Source organism: Ursus maritimus, unplaced genomic scaffold (assembly GCF_017311325.1).
Source record: "Ursus maritimus isolate PB19 unplaced genomic scaffold, ASM1731132v1 scaffold_6, whole genome shotgun sequence".
NCBI classification, from domain to species: Eukaryota; Metazoa; Chordata; class Mammalia; order Carnivora; family Ursidae; genus Ursus; species Ursus maritimus.
Genome location: NW_024426774.1, coordinates 34,761,196 through 34,785,692, shown reverse-complemented (window position 1 = coordinate 34,785,692; position 24,497 = coordinate 34,761,196). Strand labels below are relative to the sequence as shown.

The window sequence follows — 24,497 nt, the reverse complement described above, 5'->3', positions numbered from 1 at the left end:
CGGCTACTTTTCTTGAGAAGAGGGACTCAGATATAAGGAAAGTTCCACCAATAGGAAAAGAATGGAAAGGGCAATATCTGCCATCCCACACACACCCCACATGTATGCCGCCCACATGAGAGTCCGGGGCCCACTGTCCACACCAGGCTTCCCAAGTGCAGAGCAGCTGTAGGTCCTGTCCGTGGCAGTGGCCTGGCCGTGCTGACAAGGGAACAGGTGCTTCTGCAGGACGTTCAGCCTGGCCGGGCGTGAGCATCAGGCACACCCACGATCCCCAAACATCAAAGTATGCTGCGCTCCTCTGGAACGGCGTTCTTCCAAGAGTATCCAGAAACGTCCAGCATGAACACTTTTCTTCCCACACACTCATTCCCAGTTCTGAGTGGTTCTCACCCAGTCCTGCCGTCTTCCTGCTCTACCCCACACAGGGCACCAACAGCACTTCAAGGCCTCTCTGACGGCCCACTTTGTGGCTCGAGTCACAGCTGGATGTAAACGAGTACATGCAACCTGCTACAAGCATTTGTAGAAGGCAATCTCGTTGGAGGTAACTACGGTTCGTTAGCGGAGAGCTGGCCAGATGTCCCAAGCTAACCAGTGGGTGGCACTTTGGGGAGGCTGTGAGCAGTCTGTGTAAGGATGGGAGGGACATTGCTTTGTTGCCCCTCCATGGAGATGGGATCTTTCACTAATTCAACATCTTAATACATTTTGATGAATATTAATACAAGAAACCAACATTTTTCATAAACACGGCGCACTTGAGAAACAGGCAGAAGTCATGAAGCAAGACAAACAATGGAGCTTTTAGCCATTCTCAGATGTAAGAGGGGGGCCCCCATGGAGGGGCCAGGGGCTTCACTAACAAGCCTTCACCCAGCTTTCTGTTTGCCCGGCCTCCACCTCTCATGCAGGACATCCCTGATTTCTGTTCTTATCCCTAGACAGAATACATTACCCAGAAATTACCCTACAGCAGTCCATTTTTTGTTTTATAAGAAATGCACTACCTACCACCACTTTTACATAGAAACCCTATTCCTCCAAATAGCCAGTAACCTTTACCAGTCAAGCCACCAGAACAGTTCTAATCACTGTGAATTGATATCATGGGTACAGCGGCCACCAAAATTAAGCTCAAAAACCCACAGACTTGAGCAAACCAAAAGCTATAAACCAGTAAGATTATGTCTTCAGGAGAAAAAAAAAAATTAACTTTACCTGTGGCTGTAGCGAATGGCTATCGTCAACCCAAGCTGTAATTAAAAAGAGGGAAAAAATACATATTAAATAATATTCAGAGTATACTGAATTCACAAGAAAATTAACTTAGTATAATCCATTATTTTTTAAACATTTCCTAAAATCTCCTATTGCTCATGCTTCATAAATAACACCTTTTAATGATAGATCTTTAGTTTCAACACAGGTCTTAAAGGATAGCCATATTTCAAAAGGGTCTTAGAGACACCTAAAATATTTCATGTGTCTCTCAAATTAGACAGCTGTCTCTCATCTAGAAGACCTTCCATAACAGAGCTCTTTTTTTTTTTTTTGCTTTTTTTCCTTTCTTTTTTTCTTTACATTTTTTAAAATTTAATTTTTAAATTTTTTTATTGAGATATAACTGACAAATAAATTGTACATATTTAATGTATACAATGTGATGACTTGCTATACATATGCAGTGTGAAATTATTACCATACGTTATCACATTAACGAACACATCCATCACTTCACATAGTTACTTTTTTTTTCTTTCTTCGGTGAGACCACGTAAGATCTACTCTCTTAGCAAATTTCAAGTATACAATACAGTATTGTTAACTCTAGCCACCAAGCTGTGCATTAAATCTCCAGAGCTTATTCATCTTACAACTCAAAGTTTATACCCTCTGACCAACACCTCCCCATTGCCCCCACCCCCAGCCCCTGGCAACCACCATTCTACTCTCTGTTTGTATGAGCGAAACAGGGCTCTTTCAGCTCTGAGACAAAGCCATGAAAGGATGGGATTTAGCGTGTGGCTGAATCTGAGGTTTGCCATACCCAGGTCTGGGGAGGAGTTCTTTTCCTACCCCCCTGCACCAGGAGTGCCGAGTGGAGACCAGGCCATGAGGCGGACTGACCACCTGGGCCAGAGTCTTGCCAGGGGGATCTGCACAATCTTCACACTGATCCCATAAGCCCAAGGCCAGCAAATTGCGCCTCTGAGGACAGCAAAGAGATTAAGCCTGCAATGCATGTGTGACATCAAGAGGAAGTGTATACCGTCGCTGGACACAGCGACAAGTGGAAACCAAGGTGACGCCATGATTTCCTTTTTACTCTGTGGGGGGTGTCATGGAAACCTCTCAAGCGTAAGCGGGGGTCGAATCATATGGCAGGGACCCCAGCTAGTTCGTACAAGTTCAGTAGCGGATTCCAGGAAAGTCAGGCCACACGAGTTCAACGGCTAACTGTACAGGCATCAAGTTACTTAAACTCTCAGAGCCGCAGTGTTTGCAACTATATAATGGGCAAATAATTATTTTCTCGTGTAAGGATTAAACAACTTTTCTATTTTTGTGTTTATACCTGTGTGTACACACACGTGTGCCTACTGCCTATAGATAGGAAAAACTCTATAAATAGTTAACTACCACTACTACCACTATATACAGGCAATACCTCATTTATGAAAATGTTTTCATTTTCCAAAAAATTTTTTAAAGATTTTATTTATTTACTTCTTTTAAGAGAGAGAGACAGAGGGTGCGAGTCAGCGGGTGAGGGGGGATGAGGAACAGAGGAAGAGGGAGAGAGAGAATCCCAAGCAGACTCCCTGCTGAGCACAGAGTCCAACACAGGGCTCCATCTCATGACCCTGAGATCATGAGCTGAGTGGAAATCAAGAGTTGGATGCTTAACCCACTGAGCCACCCAGGCGTCCCTTCATTTTCCAAAATTTAATTTTTAAGTTAGGACTTGGAACTTAGAAAGTATTTCATCATGTAAAAATGATGACCAGCCTCAACCATGCCTATATAAGCCTCATCAACCCACTTGTGGTTGAACTAGGACACTACTGGTTTAAGGAGCTCACAGCAGTTAAAAATCCAAGCATCATCTGGGCCGAAGTCTACCTAGCTGAACCTTCACATCCCCGAACATGTCACTGGTAATTCCCCTGATGTCGGCCCCAGAGGCGGTGGGGGGTGGGGGCCGTCACGTCCACGGGGCTGTCCTGGACCCCAGATGACACAAGGGTCCCTGGGCAGTGGGAGGGTGGAGGGGGTGACGAAGAGGCAAGGGGAGGGAGAGTTAGGAGAAGTAAAATCATTGGAATGAATATAATATTATATGTCAACTATATTTTAATTGAAATTTTCCTTTAAAAAAGAAAGCAAGCCCAACACCTTAGTCCAGCTTGACACACTCCAGAATCCCCCAGCTACTGTTCGAACAGCTCAGCTCCAGAATCATTTGGCTGTGTGTTACCACCATGCATACCCCAAATGCAGAACTGACATCGGTGAGCCAGGACTGGGGAGGCGGGGGATAGGCTTAATTTTACAAAAAGATTATCTAGAAGTGAAGGCATGAAATATATAACATTAAGGTGATTTCATATCACACTCACCTGAATGTATTCAATTATCTGTCCGCTGAACCGGGAGTATACTTTTTTGAGATTTAAGCAAACGGAAAAGGAAGATGCCTCAGGACAATCAAGAATTTAAAGAACAAGGAGGAAATTATTTAGGGAAGGAAATAAAAACAGAAAATGCAGCCAAAAGGTCAGGATGAGCAATTTACGATTTCACATGCCACGTAACTTTACATTTCCTGGAGTTAAAAAGTTCTGGCTTCCAGTGAGGCTAATTATAAGATAATTTTACCAACTGAAAATTTTGATAAGCTTTAGAGTACTGCTTAATTGGTGGCTTTTCCACAGTTGAAAGATATGCCTTTGCTGGAGTGGGGAGAGAAAATGGGCGTGGGAGGGACAAAAATAAGAAAAAAGCAGAGGAAGTCTTTCGGTGGTAGCCGTGCTGGTTAAAAGAGGCTGGGTGATAAATCCTTCACAGAAATGAATTTCAATTAAGCAGTTTTATTTGTCTTTTCCTGGCTTCTGAATCAAATATGTTTGTTTTATTGTCATTTTAAAAAGGACGTCTTTGTGAAGGACGAGTGCGAATCAGGGAATCACACCGACCCGCCCCAGCATCCCGCGGGCCTCTGTGGGAACAGGCCAGGTAACAACATGCTAGAGAACGAGATGATCTGAACCCATGCAAAGGGCCTGGAGCTTGGTGGGAACCGACCCCTGTGGTGGATGGGAATAGGGCACTGCATAGTCATTCTGGAAACATGGCTTGAACTCCACACGGAATGCACCAGATCCAATTAGGGAGCCCTGACAAGACACTGGAACGGTGTAGAAAAGTCCTCATAAGGCCCTGCCGTAAAGTCCCAGGTTGGAACATGAGTAAGGAGACTGTGTCTATTCCTCCTCCTCCTGCATATTATCTGACCCTAGAGAAGGCAGGGGAGGTAGAAAATTCTCTGAGGCTTCTGTACCATAGCAAATACAAGACAAAGGCAACTGTGTAATCTGCTGAGAGATGGCCCAGAGATAATCTTCTGCCCTGGCATTAGGAACCTAGCTAGTCAGGCCTCTCTGAGCCGTCACCCCTGCTAAGAAGCATCAGCAACTCAGAAATGCTTTAAACAAGTCTCGCTCCTGCCTGTGTCTGCACAGACATGCATGCAACCATGCACTCATGCAGATTTTATAACCAATTTACACATGCACGTGCACACAGATGTACACACGTGTGCGCACTGAGACCCAACACACCCATGCAGGTGTGCACACTTTTGCATGCATGCATATCCACACTCACACATATGCGTGCACATGCACACCACTTGTGTGTGCACATGTCCCAACGAGCATGTGTTCATATGTGCACACATGCACGCACATGCTCACACAGCACTCAGATGCAGACATATGCAGGCACCGGCACATATGCACACATACACATTCTTACAGACATGCACACATGCACTGACCCATGTGCACAGAGACGCTCTGGCATTCAGAGAGGCCCACAGAGCCCCCTGAGACAAAGGGAGGCCTCAGACAATTGACCCTTTTGTTGCTGGTCTCAGCAGGAACCCAGAGGAGAGAGAGGAGGGAGGCCTAGGGGTTGGCCCCCTGACCCCAGCCCAGCCAGGGCAGAGGCCCGGGGACATGGAGGTCAGCTGGAGTTTTGTGCTGCTGCCCTCCCTGGAGAACAACCCCCCAGGACATACTGTAAGTATTACCAGAATGCACTTAACAAACTCCCACTCAGAGTCCTTCTTTTTAGATTTACACAATTTGTTAATAACAAAATTAAATCACATTTTAATGGCAAGGAAAGAGCAATTTAACATTTTTCAAAATCTCCACCAGCTAAAAAACCTTTTTCCTGCTGCTTCGGCCTAAAATTGCTCCTTTTTTGGAACAGCTGACTGAGGCAGCTGTTTTGTATCAAGTCTGAGGGTTTTCCATATGACCCAGGGAGCTCAGACAACAGGCAGACCTTGCTGCATTAAAGAGTAATCCGAGAATAATTTGCCATAAAACCCCCCAAAGTGCACCAGCTGTAGCTGGATACGCCCTATAAAGCACCACGTAGACTGCATGGATCTTGTAAAATAATCATAATAATTTTAGAAAACATATTTTTAAAACATCTTTAAAAAAATTTTTTTAAGGAAAGAAATGGGTGACACTGTCTTAGGGCACTTCTCTTACATGGGTTCCCTTCCCTGTCCACAGGCTGTCACTAAGCGTCTCTTCCTAATGCCCACTTGACCAAGGGTGCCTGTGTTGTTGGGAACCCCCTTCTTACAGGTCCACTGTGCTGCATGTTTATGACGTGCTGTCACACTCACAAACCAGCCGAGGGCTGGTGAGGAGGAAGAGTCCATTAAATGCCGGTCCCAAAGTGGCCCTGCTGGTGAGTGGTGGTGCTCCAAGTCTGGGCCCAGAACCTTCTAGACTGGGGTGATATGCTGGCAGGGGCTATGACCAAGAGCCATTCCCATTTTCAGGGTCAGCTACCAACCAGCCACTGCCCCGATGCTAGCACTCCCTATTCCTCAAGAAAATCTGGAAACCAAGGGCTTTAGTATGAAAACTCCCACGTTTTAAATGCATATGGACTCTGGGAAACAAACTGAGGGCTTCAGAGGGGAGGGGGGTGGGGGAATGGGATAGGCTGGTGATGGGTATTAAGGAGGGCACATATTGCATGGTGCACTGGGTGTTATACACGAGTAATGAATCATGGAACTTTACATCAAATACTAGGGATGTACTGTATGGTGACTAACATAATATAATAAAAAATATTATTAAAAAATAAAATAAAATAAATGGATTTGCATATTTTTCAAATAATGTGAGCCAAAATAATGGGAGTGGAATTTGGCCAGGGGGCCACCAGTCTGCAACCTCACTTTACACCTTCCCATATTGCCAAGTCTCTCCCTGCGTTCTCAAATCTTCAAATCTGAATTAATTAGCTTTTGACAAATCTAGAAAAAGCTTTCATGTTATTCATGAGTCTTCTTTCTTTTTCCTATAATTACATGAAGATTTTCTCTAATTTACTTCTTTTTAAGTTTCATGGGCCCAAAGGGTCCATCACAAAATAAACTCCAAAAGAAAAGCTTTTTGCTTATTTTCTTCCTGCAGTTTTCAACTATTCCTTCCCCTTTTATGGGAAATATGGAAAAGGAGCCTGAAGAGGAGAAGAAGAAGCATGGTGTGGACAGAATCCCACACAAACAGAGCCACGGTGTGCTGACACCAGGAAGCCAGCACAGGGAGAAAGTAATCCACCAAATGGTTCCTTAACCCCTTCCCTGGCTGTCTTTCCAGCACTGTTCTCTCCTGATAATAACCAGGACCCCCTTGCTCCCCACACAAGCACCCTCCAGGACTGCTCTTTCCACAGGCATCACCCCAGTTCTTCCTGGCCTCCCATGCCTGACTCTCAAACCCCTGCCACGACTCACTAGTCCTTAGCCTTGGCATCTGTCTAGGGCTTTCTTAGGCACTTGCTACTTCCTCTGAAAAATTAACTGTGCTGAACAGATGCTTATGGTCAGTAGCAATGAGCTCTGGGGTCAAGTGTCCTGACTTTTCTTGCCTTCTCTTCAATGTAAAATGGCGTTGTTTTAGACAGATTAACGTAGACCTCAGAGATGAGGACCAGCAAGGATCCTTGTCTCCCAGGAACTTGTGAGAAATGCAGATTCTTCAGCCCTAATTCTACTGAATCAGAAACTCTGGGGTGTTTTAGCCATTCGTCCAGGGCTAGGTTTAGAAGCACTGAATGAGATGATGTACAGAAAGAGCATAGCAATATGCTTGGCGTAGATGACTCTTACTACCTGCTGTGATGGTGATGATGATGGTACAGCACATAGTAAAGCTATTTGCACTTTATGTGCTCTTAATGTCCTTTCAGTGTCCTCCACTCAACTTCAGGGATTCTCATCACTGCGAGTTCAGGCAGGCTCATGGGCAGGCCTGAGGTTATGTTTTGGGAAACGAGGCCTCCTGCTGCTTCCGGGTGATCACCCAGTCATCAGGGAGAGGTGTGTGCACCCTGCTGAGGTCCACTGTTCGCTGCTGGCCTGCAAGGACACAGCCAGCTTCCTGGAGGCCAAGGGTGAGTCTCAACAGGCGGCAGCCCTGCCCTCCTTCTTGCCATTGCCCTCGAAAGAGGGAGAAAACAGCAAGAGAGGCAGGAGGAAGAAAAACGGCAACATATTTTTCATTACTGAGTTTATTTGGTGATATTATCCTTCCTTGGTCCCTTAAATTAAGGGGAAAAAAACTCAAAAAAATCAAGAAAAAGACACACTAACATTTAGGGAAAGAAAGGGATGTGCATAATGTGTAGGATCTTTTCAGATTTGTCAGAAACCTAGCAATTCAGATCTGAAACTTTCAAACCTGATGTAAAAGATAAGTTGCTAAATCAATGGAAATTAACATCGAACGAACATTGAAATGTAGGCAGCAGTTGTTTAACCAACCTAAGAAAACAGGTTGTTTTTAAGACTCTAAGCCCCAAATGACTAAAAAGGTAAGACCAGTGATGGTGCTGTTCCTCACTGCTGTCCCCAAGAACCTGAGCCACACACTGTCTTTTTGGACTAAACATCTTGCTTAAAAAACAACTAGATGGGTTTTCACAAGGACTTGTGTTGGCCCGCAATTCACCCGAAATGAAAACATTTGTTAACCTTGACTTGCTGCCCCACAGTTAGAGCACCGTGGACCCATTCTGCTAGGCATTTTCCAGGGACCAAGCCCCGTGCGCTGTGGGGATCTGGCAGGTGGAGGAGCCCCCTGCTCTCTACCTCAGTGCCCTCCTTTGCGGAGATGACAGTAACTGTGGTCCCCAGGAGACACAGGGGAGGAAGGTCTCAGGGCCTGGCAATGGTAAGGGCTTCAGGAGGCTGGCTGTTGTGTTTGTCGTTGTCATTCAGTGGCCATGGTCTATGTCACAGCACCGTGAGTGTGCAGCAGGGCCTGGTTCCTCTTTGCGTGCCTGGTACCCAGAGCTGAACAGTCAGCTTCATGAACTACTGAACTCCCTCCAGGGGGTTCCTCTGATGCTTACAGTTTGTTCACGAATGCATTTTAGGTTTTAGGTTTCAAACAAAATAATTGTGGATTTTGGTTTCTTTGCTTCTCATGATAGGAACTGTTGGGTGTTCTATAATATCATGAATCACACCCTCTTGTCCCAGAAAGCCTAACTTCAATGTAAAAGAAATCAGCATGACAATGGACTTGGATTCTGGGTGCAGCCTACATCACAGAATACCTAACCCAGAAAACTCCGGAACTTTCAGTGGCAAATACTACTTAAGTGAAAACTTGATTACTAAGTCAAAGTGTCAGCCAGGAGAGGAGGAGGAGGCTAAAGAGAAGAAAAGGAAATGTACAAAGGGGAAAAAATAGGTGACGCCCTCAAATGCAGACAATAACAAAAACATTTGAGGGCATTTCTAAGGTGGATTTGGGGCTGTTAAATGCGTGAAAATGAAAGGCTGTTCATAGCCTGTCACAGCAGCTTAGAGACCCCACCACAGCTTGCGGACCCACTCTGACCCCCCAGACCCTCCATCAGGGTCAAGAGTAAAACTCCCAGGAAAGGATCTCTCTTTTTAATGTAAAATATAAAAATAGTTTGAAGAAGCTTATTTCAAAGAAAGAAAAACACTTTCCTCCTTCTAATTTTTACCTACTTTCTCATCTAATCTTCACACACACACAAAAAAAGTACACAAAACACATAAACAGACAAACAAAAATCCCTCTGCCCAGGCTTACAGGATATAGGCTAAAATAAAGCATTCCATGAAATATGTCAGCAGCTATTAAAAACAGTACGGTAGATCCATTATTGAAGTAATAATGTATTTTTAAATTACACTTTTTAGTATGAGATAATTATAGATTCACATGCAGGTATTAGAAATTACCCCAAAGATACAGATGTAGTGAAGAGAAGGGCCATATGCACCCCAATGTTCATAACAGCATTGTCCACAATAGCTAAACTCTGGAAGGAACCGAGATGCCCTTCAACAGATGAATGGATAAAGAAGATGTGGTCCATATGTACAACGGAATATTACTCAGCCATCAGAAAGAACAATTACCCAACATTTGCAGCAACATGGACAGGACTGGAGGAGATTTTGCTAAGGGAAATAAGCAGAGAAAGACAATTATCATATAGTTTCACTTATTTGTGGAACATAAGGAATAGCAGGGAGATCAGTAGGAGAGGGAAAGGAAGAATGAATGGGGGGTAAACAGAAGGGGGAATGAACCATGAGAGACTATGGACTCTGGGAAACAAACTGAGGGTTTCAGATGCGGGGGGTGGGGGGGGGATTGGGCTAGCCTGGTGATGGGTATTAAGGAGGGCACATATTGCATGGAGCACTGGGTGTTATACGCAAACAATGACACATGGAACACTACATCAAAAACTAAGGATGTACTGTATGGTGACTAATATAACATAATAAAAATTTTTTTAAAAAATTTTAAAAAGAAATTATATAAAGAAATAGTATAGAGAGTTCCCATGTATCTTTTATCAGTTTTCTCCAATGGTAACATCTCACATAACTACACTACAATATCACAATGAGTATATTGACATCAATACAGTCCAGTTACAGAACATTTCTGTCACCATAAGGATCTCTTGTATTGCCCTTATAAATGCACCCACTTGGCTCCCATAATCACTCACTGTTTAGCCCCTGGCAATAATCAATCTGTTCTCCATTCCTGTAATTTGTCATTTCAAGAATGGAATCATACAGTATATAACCCTTTGGGATGAGATCTTCTCATTCAGCATAATTCTGTGAAGATTCATCCAGGTGGTTACATGCACCAATAGTTCATTCCTTTTGATTGCTGAGTAGTATTCCATGGTATGGACATACCACAGTCTATGAATCTGTTGAAGGACGTATAAGTTATTTGCAGTTTGGGGCTATTATAAATAAAGCTGCTATGGAGATGTGTGTAGGAATTTGCATGAATATAAGTTTTCATTTCTGTAAGATAAATGCCATATAATTTCTACATATGCCTTGTGAAATTTACTCCTAAGCATTTCTTTTTTAAAAGCAATTGTAAACGGTATTTTTTTCAGTGTTCACATATTTATTGTTAATATATAAAAATGCAATTGATTTTTGTATGTTTATCTTGTATCCTGCAACATTGTTAAATTCATTTATTAGTTCCAGGAGCCTAAATAGGCTCCATGGGCTTTCTATGTAGACAATTATGTCATCTACAAATAGAGTCAGTTTTATTTCTTCCATTGTTATCCATACACCTTTTTCTCTCTTTGTAGTGAGAGCAGACATCCTTGCCTTGTTCCCACGTTTACAAGGAAAGCATTTAGTTTTTGACATTAAGTATAATGGTAGCTACAGTTTCTTTTTAAGATGCTTTTTATCAAGTTGAAGAAGTTTTTCAATTCTTATTTTTCTGAGAGTTCTTATTTTTTTAAGATTTTATTTATTTGACAGAGAGAGAGACAGCCAGCGAGAGAGGGAACACAAGTAGGGGGAGTGGGAGAGGAAGAAGCAGGCTCCCAGTGGAGCAGGGAGCCCTATGCAGGGCTTAATCCCAGGACCCTGGGATCATGCCCTGAGCTGAAGGCAGACGCGTAATGACTGAGCCACCCAGGCGCCCCTTTCTGAGAGTTCTTGTCATGAATGGGTGTTGAATTTTGCCAAATACTCATTTAAAAAACACTTATCTTCCTTCTAACTACCCCATACCTTCTCCTCCATCTAGTTTTTACCATTTAAAAAAATTACACAAATTTAAGATTTTATTTATTTATTTGACAGAGAAAGTGAGAGAGGGAACACAAGCAAGGGGAGGGTGAGAGGGAGAAGCAGGCTTCCCGCCAAGCAGGGAGCCCAATGCAGGGCTCGATCCCAGGACCCTGGAATCATGACCTGAGCCGAAGGCAGACGCTTAACTGACTGTGCCACCCAGGAGCCCCTACATAAAACAAATTTAAAAAACAAAACAAAACAGGTCCTCTGTCCAGGTATATAGAACATAGGCTAGGATGAGGCTTTCAATAAAACATGAGCACAGCTGTTAAAGACTGTAGTAGATTCACTGTGAAAGGAGATACAGCATATTTTTAAGCAAAAACAAAATAAAACAAAAACAAATCACCTGTAGATACAATGTAGATGTGTGTAATATGTGTTGAGGTGATATCTGATATCAGATGATTATCTATATAATTATAAGGAAAGAAGTCTGGAAGACTACCAAATTATTGGGTGGGAAGGGATGAGGTAGAAAAGGACCTTCACTCTTTTATATTCTTGTTAATGTGTAGTTTGAATGTTTTAACATAAGCTGGTAGTGAATGCTGAGTTTCAAAAAATATCTAATAAAGAAAAAACATGGGGAAAAATCACAGTGCAAAATGCTATGAACCACGTACATTTTTGTGTACCCGAATGCAATTTTTATCTTAAGATGCTGTCTTTGTCAGCCTAAAACATGAATGCCTTGGCAGAGAGATATTATTAAACTATGTTCCACCTCCACTCACATTCACATTGGATAAAAAGGACAAAAATTCAAAACGAAGACTCAAGAAAGGAGGTAAAAAGGGACGCCAGGGTGGCTTATTCTATTAAGCATCCAACTCTTAATTTTGGCTCAGGTCATGATCTCAGGGTTGTGAGATTGAGCCCTGCATCGGGCTCCACCCTGGGCATGGAGTCTGCTTGAGATTCTCTGTCTGCCCCATCCCTACCCTCTCCTCCTCTCTAAAAGAAAGAAAGAAAGAAAGAAAAGGGGAAGGGAGGGAGGGAGGGAGGGAGGGAGGGAGGAAGGAAGGAAGGAAGGAAGGAAGGAAGGAAGGAAGGGAGGGAGGGAGGAAAAGAACAAGGGTATAATCTCTTGGGGTCACTCCCACCCCAAACAAATTCTCACAGAGGTTTGTCATGATTTGAATTTTTAGGTCAGTATAACCTAAAGGTGGTAACTTCAGACTTTGATGTCAGAGAAGTGAATTTGTCTGAAATGATGGATGTGAGAGAAGCAGTGACTAATATGCCTACATGCACACGCACACGCACCTAGCAGAGTGGGATAAAGACATCTTTCTTCTTCTTCTCCTGCCTCAGACTAGGTTCATGGAAGGACACAACCAGACAAAGAAAGCCCTGCTGAAGTGTGATCATGCGGTCATAGAGAAGAAATGGAGCAGGAAACACAAGAGCCAAAACACCTTCACTAGTTTATAGACATTGCTATGACCCATCATTGCCTCATCAGGAGACAGAGGAAACATTCTGAGTTTTCTCAATATTTCCAGAACAATTCTCCAGGGTGTCTTCTCTTCCTCTGAAGAGAAAGAACAAACTTCCCAAGGAGTAACCAGGTCCAAGTGACACAGCTAAGGGTAGACCAGCACATCCCATGGCTATCGGTGAAGTATGAGACTACTGCTAACTGCCACCTTGACCCAACAAAGACCCAAAAACACAAACCCACCACTTGATGTTGGTGCTGCTTAGACTGTAATGCACTGCCACTCCAAATTGGGATGGGGATGGAGTATGAAGAGCTTAGTAAGTAAAAAAAACTCTGATAGACATAAAAGGGAAAGTCACTAAATAACATAACAAATACCAAACGTATAGAAAAATATTTAACCTCATTAGAAACCCCCAAAATGGAAATTTAAACAGTGAGACAGTACAAGTTGGTGATTACCCATGGCAAGGTCTCCCTAAAGACCCTACCTAAATTCCAACCACAGCGCCAGCATTTCTGAACCATATGACCTTGGGCAAATCACTCAATCTCTCCATGCCTCAGTTTCCTTGCTCTAACCTGAGGATATCAATTGTCACTCCCTCCCAGCCTTTTTGAGAAGGCTGTATCAGGTGATGCACTCAAAGCACTCCACAGTGTTAGCACAAAATGATCATTCAGTATCTGTTAGTCATTGTTGATAGTTACAGGAATTAGATCTAGAAAAAAAGTCTGGTAGTAATAAATGCCAGAGTGGAAGGAACACATTCGCACCTGTTGGCATAGCCCATTTGGAAAACAACTTGACAAAATGTATCAAGAAGTCATGACACTATTAATACCTTCAGATTGTCCCTAAGGAAATAATATAAAAGAGAAAATCCAAGGATGAACACTAAAGTCCTATTTACAAAGGTAAAAAAAATTTTTGAAATAATGTAAATATTACCAATAATTACAAGAATAATTAAGTCAATACAATACTTTAACTCAATATTTTGCTGCCACTAAAACTTACAATTAAGAAAAACATATAGCAACAGGGGATACAAGCTCAGGATGTCATATAAAAAAGGCAGAACATAAACAATAAGCATTTCAACACTGAGGTAACAACCACATAACAAAATAAAACATGTGACTCCCTCTCATCCTCAGTTCACCCACCCAAACAACACTTCAGCCCCAGTCAGTATCTCTAGATTTAAAAAAAAAAAAAATCTCCAGATGAGTTGTTCTAAGCCTGGTGCCTTCCCATTAGCCCCATTGTCACCTCCTTGAGAATGTCACTTTTCCTCACAGGAAGTAAAGGAAGAGCTTTTTAAGGGCTGTCTTTCTTCAGATGAAAAATCAGAGCTGATCACACCATTGCATCTTGTGAAAGACGCACGTGGGACTCCCAGTGGCCAAGTGATAAAGCCAAGACCCTAAGGCTACCTCCCCTGTCTCTTCGCCCCTTTTTCAACCATTCCATCTCTTTCATTCCTACCCAGGAGATAAAATCACCCCAGACTCCCCAACACAATGTACTGTTTCACTTCCTTTCATACCCCATGTCCCTCAATGCTCTTCTCTCCTCATTCACTTTTGAAAATTCCCATTCATCCTATACACTCCTTCAGATATCACAACACCTAGGTGGCTTCAATGCCCCACTCTGCCTTTTATCAGTTCCTCATCTGGCTAATTCTGCATGGCACATGCAAGGGCTACCTTCTGTACACACACCTCCCCACCATCCTGCAAGCTCTTGGAGAGTGGGTATTTCTCTTCTATCCCAAGCTGAGTCCAGTACCAGATGAACAGCAGGAGCTCAATGAGCATTTGCTGAAAGTATGGGTTTTGTATTCATTTCATTTCTTTTTTTAATGCGTTTATGCAGTTGTCTGTGTTTCTAACTCACATCAAGTCCGTATTTTGCCCCCTGACTTGGACAGTCAACAGAACAGCCAACCCAGTGGCCTCCGTATTCTGCTACAGCCACACAGCAGCCAAGAACATTCTGCATCCTCACCATGGTGAGAGAGACATGTCTGTATAAGGCACCCAACTAGGTTATTTTTTCCAGGAGCCTAAGAAAAGATTATAGGATGAACTGAACACCAAAGATTCTAATTGCTGTTTGAAAAAAGTCAAGAGAGAAAAAAACAAAACAACATCCCCAAAACTCAGAAAACTCTTTGGATGTCTTCAAACTTTAACATGTTTGTAACACCAGCATGACCACTGCATTGTTTTGGTTCAATGACCAACAATGACAAAGTTGTATTATGTTTCTCTATTGTGGTAACTGCCCATTAAATGCATGTGAAATACAGGGTTCCAAAACCATCATCAATGTTTATAAAAAGCCCATTGTGTACAAGACACTGAGGAGGGCATAAAGAGGTACATGGCATTGTCCCTGAGCTCAGAAAGCACCACACAAACCAAGGAAATAGCTACACTACCCACAGTGTGAAGTGCCAGGAGTTCATAGGAGGGTGATCTTGCTGCCACAAAGGAGCTGGGACTTGAGCTGGATCTCAAGGGATTGGCAGGATTCAGATAGCTATGGAGAACTGGGGAGGGCATCCTGGGGGGACCTCAGCATCAGCAATAGTTTAGCAGTAATGAATTTGAGTCAGGCAGGAAGTTTGGACAATACTACTTCTGGGTGCATCCACTGAGCACTTTTCATAAGTCAAATTTTGTGCCAAGAGCTGCAGAAAGCTAAGCCTATCAACAACTCTGAGAAGAAAGTATGATTGCTCCCATTTTTGGACGGGGAGAGGAAGATTCAGAGAGTATGCTACTTTGCCTGAGGTCATACAGCTACAAAGTGACTGAAAGCCTGGGGATATTTGGGACTGGAGTATGGTGGGTCTTGAGTACAATGCTAGACATTGAGAATGTGATCCTGAAAACAATCAAGAGATGCTGAATGAGTTAGGGACAGACTCTGTGATGCTTCTAAAAGACTCACCTTGCCCTTTACCTAAGAGGAATGGGAAGAGAAAGAGGCAAAGAGAGAAAACTTTGCTTTAATGTGTTATATTTTTTTCCAAAGATGCCTTTTATCCTATGTTGATGAATAACCAAATCAGAAATGGTATTTTAAACAGTTACACAGTTTTGTGGGGATGGGCTAGGGCTGTCACTGTCCTTTTCCATCAGACTTCCCTACCTCTTCTCAGCTGAGTACTGTAAAGCAATCTCTAAGACTTCTGGAATACTTGGCACTCCTCAATATCTCACCTCTCCTCCACATCTTCCTGCCACTGGATATACCCAGAAACATGACCCAGGCTTCAGTCAACCATAGGAAGAAACAGAAATCATGCTGCTGCCAAGGAAATGAAGTTTTTCAAGATTCCAAGAAAAATCTTAGCTGAGGGCCCAAAACATTCTTCCACCAGGACCTCAGAGCAATGTACAGGGGTACAAGGACATTTGATACGGCATTATCTCTAAAAGTGAAACTTTGGAAACAACATAAATATCCACCAGGAGGGTTCTGGTTATAGTGGACTACTGGGCACTATCAAAAAGACTGAGGAAGTTGTCTATATGCTCACTTGGAAAGATCTCCAAGAAATAATGTTAGGTGAAAAAAGCAGGCAGAAATTCATTTCTAATATGGCAGTGTAAGCCCTCTCCAGATCGACCCTCCCACAGATTGCAGCTATGAACTTCAGGCAAGATACAAAAAACAACTACTGAGAATTCTGGAGAGTAAAAACAAACAGACTTCACAGTAACAACTGGCACAGGGTGAATTTCCCAATTTTTTTCCCCTGTTTTTTTCCCTGAAAGCAGGCCACAGGTGAGTAGTGCAGCATGGGTGGCTAAAACTGAGAGAAAAGCTGTTGTCTTTCTGGCGAGAGAACCCAGGAAAATAAGTAAAGGCAACTGTCATCGCGGGAGTATGAGGAGGTATCCTAGAGAGGCAGGAGTAGCAGAAGGGGATCCCCTCATTCTGTGCATGAACTCTGGATGAATCTCAGGCTGACCACTAAACCAGCATGCACTAGAAGGTCGAAGCAGTGCAGCCAAGGCTTAAAGAATTAAACTGAGAAAAACCCACAGAAGATAAGACAAAGCTCAAGGTTAGGCCTTGAGTCTAACCGGGTTAATTATGGGCTAAAATAAACAACCAACTTTCTTCAGAAGAGTAGAACATAACTCAGAGTCCCCAAAACATAATATTCACAATGTCCAGGATATAATCCAAAGTTACTGATTTTATGAAGAATGAAGAAAATGTGACTATCAATAAATGCCTACCTTAAAATGATACAGATGTTGAAATTATCAGATAGGGGCTTTCAAGATAATATTATAGTTGATCCTTGAATAATGCAGGGGTTAGGGACACCAGCTCCCTGCGCAGTTGAAAATCCACATATAACTTTTGACTCCCCAAAGACATAACTGCCAATAAATTACTGTTGACTGAAAGCTTTACCAGTAACATAGTCAGTTAACACATATTTTGCATGTTATAGGTGTTATATATTGTATTCTTACAATAAAGTAAGCTAGAGGGCACCTGGGTGGCTCAGTCAGTTAAGCATCTGCCTTCAGCTCAGGTCATGATCCCAGGGTTCTGGGATTGAGCCCCTCATCAGGCTCCCTGCTCAGCAGGGAGTCTGTTTCTCCCTTTCCCTCTGCCTGCCACTCCCCCTGCTTGTCCTGTCTCTCTCTCTCTCTGTCAAATAAATAAAATCTTAAAAAAAAATACAGTAAGCTAGAGAAAAGAAAATCATAAGGAAGAGAAAAAACATTTATAGTACCATACTGCACTTTTTAAAAAATCCATGTATAAGAAGATCTGTACCATTCAAACCCATGCTGTTCAAGCGTCAACTCTATAACCATGGTCTAATTAATGCAAATACAGGAAATCTCACCAGAGAAACAGAAGATAAAAACAAGAAATGAATGAAAATTTTATTATAGTATAACACAATATCTGAAAATTAAGCAGGCTTATTAATAGGTTTAACAGCAGAAAGGAAATGCCCAAAGAAAAAGTCAGTGAGCTTGAAGATAGATCATTATTAATTATTCAAAAGAAAAAGAAAAAAGATTTTAAAAAATGAACATCAAAGAAATTATAAACAAATGGAGAGATATTCTATGTTCATATATTGGAAGACTCACTCTTGTTAACATGTCAGTTCTTAAGATCTCAACACAATCACAATCAAGTTCCCAAGAAGTTATTTTATAGATGTTAACAAATTAATTCTAAAAATTATATAAAAAGGCACAGGACCTATAAGACCCAAAAAAACAATGAAGAACAACAAAATTGAAGAACTCATACTATCCAACTTCAAGCCTACAATATTTAAGATAGCATAGTACTAGAGAAGAAGTAGACACATAGGTCAATGAAAGTGAATAGAGAATCCATAAATAGTCCCACACAAATATAGTCAACTGAATTTTGATAAAGCTACAAAGGCAATTCAACTGAGAAAGGATCACCTTTTTGATAAATGGGGCTGGAACAGTTAGACATCCATATGCAAAAATGAAACAAAGCAAATAAAAAAAAAAAGACACAGACCTTACATATTAAACAAAATTAACTTAAAATGGGTCACAACCTAAATGTAAAATGCAAAGCCATGAGATTATTGGAAGAAAACATACGAGAAAATCTCCATGACCTTGGGTTTGTGATGAGTTTTACACACATGAACAAAAACATAATCCATAAAAGAAAAATGAATCAATTGAAATTTATTAAAATTTAAAACTTCTGCTCTGCCAAAGTTACTTTGTTAAGAGAACAAAAACCATAAATTAGGATAAAATCTTTGCAAAATACATATCTGATAATAGACTGATATCCAAAATATCCAAAGAATTCTAAAACTCAATAATAAAACAAATAATTTTAAAATGGGCAAAATATCTGAAGAGACACTTTATCAGAAAAACTATTCAGAGAGCAAATAAGCATATGAAAAGATGCTCAACTTCATATGTCATCAGGGAAATGCAAATTAAAACAATTAGATACAACTACACACCTATTAGAAGGGCTAAAATCCAAAACACTGACAGTAACTGGCAAAAATCCAGAGCAACAGGAACTTTCTTATGCATTGCTGGTGGGAATACAAATTGATAGAGCCACTTTGGAAGACAGTTTGGAAGCTTCTTACAAAACTGAACATAGTTTTACCATATAATTCAGCAATAGCACTCCTACATATTTACCCAAATTATTTGAAAATTTATGTCCACAAAAAATCTTTATGTAAATGTTCATAGCAGCTTGATTTATAATTACGAAAAACTGGAGGCAACCAAGATGTCTGTCCTTCAATTGGTGAATGGATTAACAGACTGTGGTACATTTATAGAGTAGGACAGTATTCAGCAACAAAAGCCATGCAAAAACATGGATGAATCTTAAATGCATATTGCCAAGTGAGAGAAGCCAGTCTGAAAAGGCTATACACTATGTGATTATATTTACATGACATTCTGAAAAAGGTAAAACTATAATTGGTAGTCAGATTAGTGGCTGCCAGATTTGGGGAGGGAAGGAAACTAATAGGTGAAGCACAGGATATTATTTGGGGGTGGTGAGACTGTTCCGTATGATACTGTAATGTCAGGTACATGAAACTATACATTTGTCAAAACCCGTAGAAATTTACAGCACAAAGAATAAAACTTAATGTATGTAATTTTTTAATCATGTTAAAGTTAAGGGGATTACAGGATGGAATTCAGACTGATCAAAGAATCTATCACAAATGTATAAAACGACCTCTATGAAGGGGGTGGGAGATAAAGGTATTGAAATAAGTAACTTTGGAATTGAATGTAGACTGTAAAACCAAAAGCAAAATAAGCTGAATGTAAGTACTGTACTCCGGAAGATAAAATTGTTTCCCATAGGGGCTTGAGTTAGCAATTCTGAAACCACTATACACGTATACTGGAATTGAACAATTAAGTAAACGGATGGCAAATGGCTGGAGCTAGCTTTCTCACTATTGGAGCAGGAGGTTACAGACAAGGTAGGGGAAAAGTTTAGAATGATCTATGTGGTAATGGATTGGAGATGAGACATCAGTCTGAACTCAATTTTAGCTTAATATGGATACAAATGGATACATATTGAGATACCTGTATATACACGGGTTAGTATAAAAACATATATTTCCATCATACAACTGACGAATTACTGAACTCTACATCTGAAACTAATGATACACCGTATGTTAAATAACGGAATTGAAATAAGAGATATTAAAAAATTATATATTTCCTTGCTCTATCAACTGAGAAGACCTAGAAGTAACAATACTCTAGTAGCAATGAAAACACTTGGCACCCAAATCTTGGTATCTAAAATCATTCCCCAGTTTGTTTCTCAGAGTCAGTAAACTGAGGGCTTCAGAGGAGAGGGGGGTGGGAGAATGGGATAGGCTGGTGATGGGTACTAAGGAGGGCACGTATTGCATGGTGCACTGGGTGTTATACGCAACTAATGAATCATCGAATTTTACATTAAAAATAAATAAAAATAAAAAATTAAAAAAAAAACTCTTAGAAGAAAACATAGGGTAAAATCTTCATGCTATTGGATTTGGCAGTGATTTTTTGCATATGACACCAACAGCAAACGAAACAAAAGAAAAAAATAGATAACATGAATACCAAAATTTAAAACTTCTGTATATCAAATGACACAATGAACAGGGTGAAAAGCAACTTATGGAATGGGACAAAATATTTATATATCATATAACTGATAAAGGCTTAATATCCAGGATGTATAAAGAACTCCTGCAACTTAATAAATTAAAAAAAAGACCTCATCAAAAAATTGGCAAAGGAACTCTGGAAAACAGTATGAAGTTTCCTCAAGATGTTAAAAATAAAGCTACCCTATGACCCAGCAATTGCACTACTAGGTATTTACCCCAAATATACAGATATAGTGAAAAGAAGGGGCACATACACCCCAATGTTCATAGCAGCAAAGTCCACAATAGCCAAACTGTGGAAGGAGCCAAGATGTCCTTCAACAGATGAATGGATAAATAAGATGTGGTTCATATATACAATGGAATATTAATTACTCAGGCATCAGAAAGGATTAATACCCACCATTTACATTGACATGGATGGAACTGGAGGGGATTATGCTAAGTGAAGTAAGTCAAGCAGAGAAAGACAGTTATCATATGGTTTCACTCATATGTGGAACATAAGGAATAGTGTGGAGGACCACAGGGGAAGGGAGGGAAAACTGAATGAAAAGAAATCAGAGAGGGAGACAAATCATGAGAGACTCTGGACTCCAGGAAACAAACTGAGGGTTTCATGGGGGAGGAGAGTTGGGGGATGGGATAACCAGGTGATAGATATTAAGAAAGGCACGTGATGTGATGAGCACTGGGTGTCATACACAAATAATGAACCGTTGAACATGACATCAAAAATAGATGATGTTCTATATGCTGGCTAACTGAACATAATTAAAAAATTGGCAAAGGAAAAAACAAAACAAAACAAAAATAAAAAACAAAAAATGAATGCATTTGACCCAGCAAATCCAATGGATTTTTTCTCTTGAAAAAATAGACGTATGTACAACAAAAAACTAGAAACAAAGTTAATTTGCATCAAGAAATGATAACTCCATAGAATACTGAACAGCTGTTAAAATAAAATGATTAAATCTTTTAAAAAATAATAAATAAAAATAAAATCATTCTCCAACAAAAAGAACTAGGGATCCTTGAAAAAATGACTGATTCTCGGACCAGGCTACGTGACCAGGAGACAGGGGTTTTGAAAGCTCAGCTTTAATGGACTGCACTTGAGGTAACAATCTGAGTAAAATCCTGTGGAGGAAGTATGAAATTCTTGCCATAAAATTTTCCATATAGATGCCTTATATTTTTTGGAAAATGAGATCTGAAAGTGAGTCATATATATTATTCATCAGAAGTTCCTAATCAGGGGCGCCTGGGTGGCTCAGTCGTTAAGCGTCTGCCTTCGGCTCAGGTCATGATCCTAGGGTTCTGGGATCGAGCCCCGCATCTGGCTACCTGCTCGGTGGGAAGCCTGCTTCTCCTCTCCCACTCCCCCTGCTTGTGTTCCCTCTCTCGCTATCTCTTTCTCTGTCAAATAAATAAATAAAAATCTTGAAAAAAAAAAAAAGAAGAAGAAGAAGTTCCTAATCATATTCTGAGTATTCAACAACAGTGGAAGGAGGAAAATTTTCCCTCAGACCCCAGTGTCCCTTTGTCCCATTCCCACTCACCCTGGGCTTCCTTGATTCACACCTTCCCAGCAGCCATCATCTCATTGTCCTTCTATGACCCAATTTCTAAATCTGGGCCAACCGAACCATCCCATTTCCCTACCACTGCCCCAAGTACTAACTATATGATCACAATGTCTGGCCACAACTATACACAACACCACAGCAAGCCACTCAAGACCAGATCTTCCATGATCTCCACAAGCCCTCTTCTTCCTTGCTTCTCTTCTCCCCACCCTATCACCTTCTATGGCTGTAAACACTAAGCATTCTCTTCCAAAATTTCCACTTCACCCCTGTTCCCTTTCCTCACACCTTGATCTAACTCGGCATTCCTGAAAGAACAGAAATCATCTGTTCGAGTGTTCCCAATCTTCTTGCCCCTGTTTGAAAATTCTGTCTCCGTCCCTCTTCAGACTTTCTGTCCCTCCTGTCTCTGAAGCAGAAACATCTGCTTTGTTTTCAGGGTCATTCCTCCATCTGTGTTTTAATGGCTTGTCATATGTCTCCCTGTGACCTTCCTACTAGGCAATCCCCCCTCTCTCTGGCAGCATTAATCTCTCCCTTCCTACTTCCTCTTTCCCTTCTGGGCTCAGACACACTCAAGTTACTCCTACCTCTAAAACACCATTCCTCCACCCCATGGACATTTAAAGTCTGGTCCCACATCACCTCCCTTGGTTGAAGGCATGGCACAGGATATGGTCCCACACAGACTGGGGTTCAAATTCAGCTCCGCCACTTACCAGCTAGGTAACACTAGGAAATAACCAAGACCATGTTAAAGTCTATGGAGGGACTCCTGCATGTTGGGCACATGTGAAGGGCTTCCCTTAAAATAAGGCAATAACTCACAGAATCCTATCAACATCCTCAGGAAACTGCGCCATTATATTTCATTTAGAGAAGAAGAACCAAGTAATCTGTACAAGTATGCACAGATAATAAAAGCAGAGGTGGAACTCAAACTCAGCTTGTCTCACACTAAAGCCCACATGCTGTCTTCCAAGAAGCCTAACATCCTGGTCCTCAGTCCCTTACCTACAGAATATCAACATTAGTGTCACCCTTGTGGAACTCCTGTAAGAATTAAAGGAAATGATGTATGGAGAGCACTTAGCAAAATGGTTGGCACTCGATGAATGAGCATCATTCAACAAATGGTGATGATTACTGTGGGATCACTAACTACACATTCCTTCTTGAAATTCTCTCCCCATGGCTCCTATGAAGCTTTAATCTTCTGGGTCTCTTCCCACTTCCCTGATCGATCCCTTGCATTCCCCCATCATGCCCTTTAGCTTATCCTTTAAATGTAGGCTTTGCCCCGAGTTGCTCATAGCTACTTCTTTTTTTTTTATAATAATATTTTTTTATTATATTATGTTAGTCACCATACAGTACATCCCTGGTTTTTGATGTAAAGTTTGATGATACATTAGTTGCGTGTAACACCCAGTGCACCATGCAATACGTGCCCTCCTTACTACTCATCACCAGCCTATCCCATTCCCCCACCCCCCTCCCCTCTGAGGCCCTCAGTTTGTTTCTCAGAGTCCATAGTCTCTCATGCTTCATTCCCCCTTCTGATTACCCCCCTTTCTTTATCCCTTTCTTCTCCTACCAATCTTCCTACTTCTTATGTTCCATAGATGAGAGAAACCATATGATAATTGTCTTTCTCTGCTTGACTTATTTCACTTAGCATTATCTCCTCCAGTGCCGTCCAAGTTGCAGCAAATGTTGAAAAATCGTTCTTTTTGATAGCTGAGTAATATCCCATTGTATATATGGACCACATCTCCTTAATCCAGTCATCTGTTGAAGGGCATCTCGGCTCCTTCCACGATTTAGCTATTGTGGACAATGCTGCTATGAACATTGGGGTGCATGTGGCCCTTCTCTTCACTACTTCTGTTATCTTTGGGGTAAACACCCAGTAGTGCAATGGCTGGGTCATAGGGTAGCTCAATTTTTAACTTTTTAAGGGAACTCCACACTGTTTTCCAGAGTGGCTGTACCAACTTGCATTCCCACCAACAATGTAAGAGGGATCCCCTTTCTCCACATCCTCTCCAACAATTGTTGTATCTTGCCTTGTCAATTTTTGCCATTCTAACTGGCGTAAGGTAGTATCTTAGTGTGGTTTTGATTTGAAGTTCCCTGATGGCTAATGATTTTGAACATTTTTTCATGTGTCTGTTAGCCATTTGTATGTCTTCATTGGAAAAGTGTCTGTTCATAGCTACTTCTTCCTTCATGATGTCACCCACTCCCCTCAGCTTTGGCCACTGCATCCCAGAGCCTCCACACTC

General features: G+C 41.4%; 1 protein-coding gene across 1 annotated transcript in view; it reads right to left on the bottom strand.

The window, feature by feature from the left end:
• ACOXL (acyl-CoA oxidase like) overlaps nt 1-24,497 on the bottom strand; it is a 317,436-nt gene that overhangs the window by 230,526 nt on the left and 62,413 nt on the right. Inside the window, exon 10 of the mRNA XM_040623184.1 lies at nt 1,222-1,256. Coding sequence (XP_040479118.1) covers nt 1,222-1,256 — 35 coding nt within the window. The remainder of the gene's footprint in view (nt 1-1,221; nt 1,257-24,497) is intronic.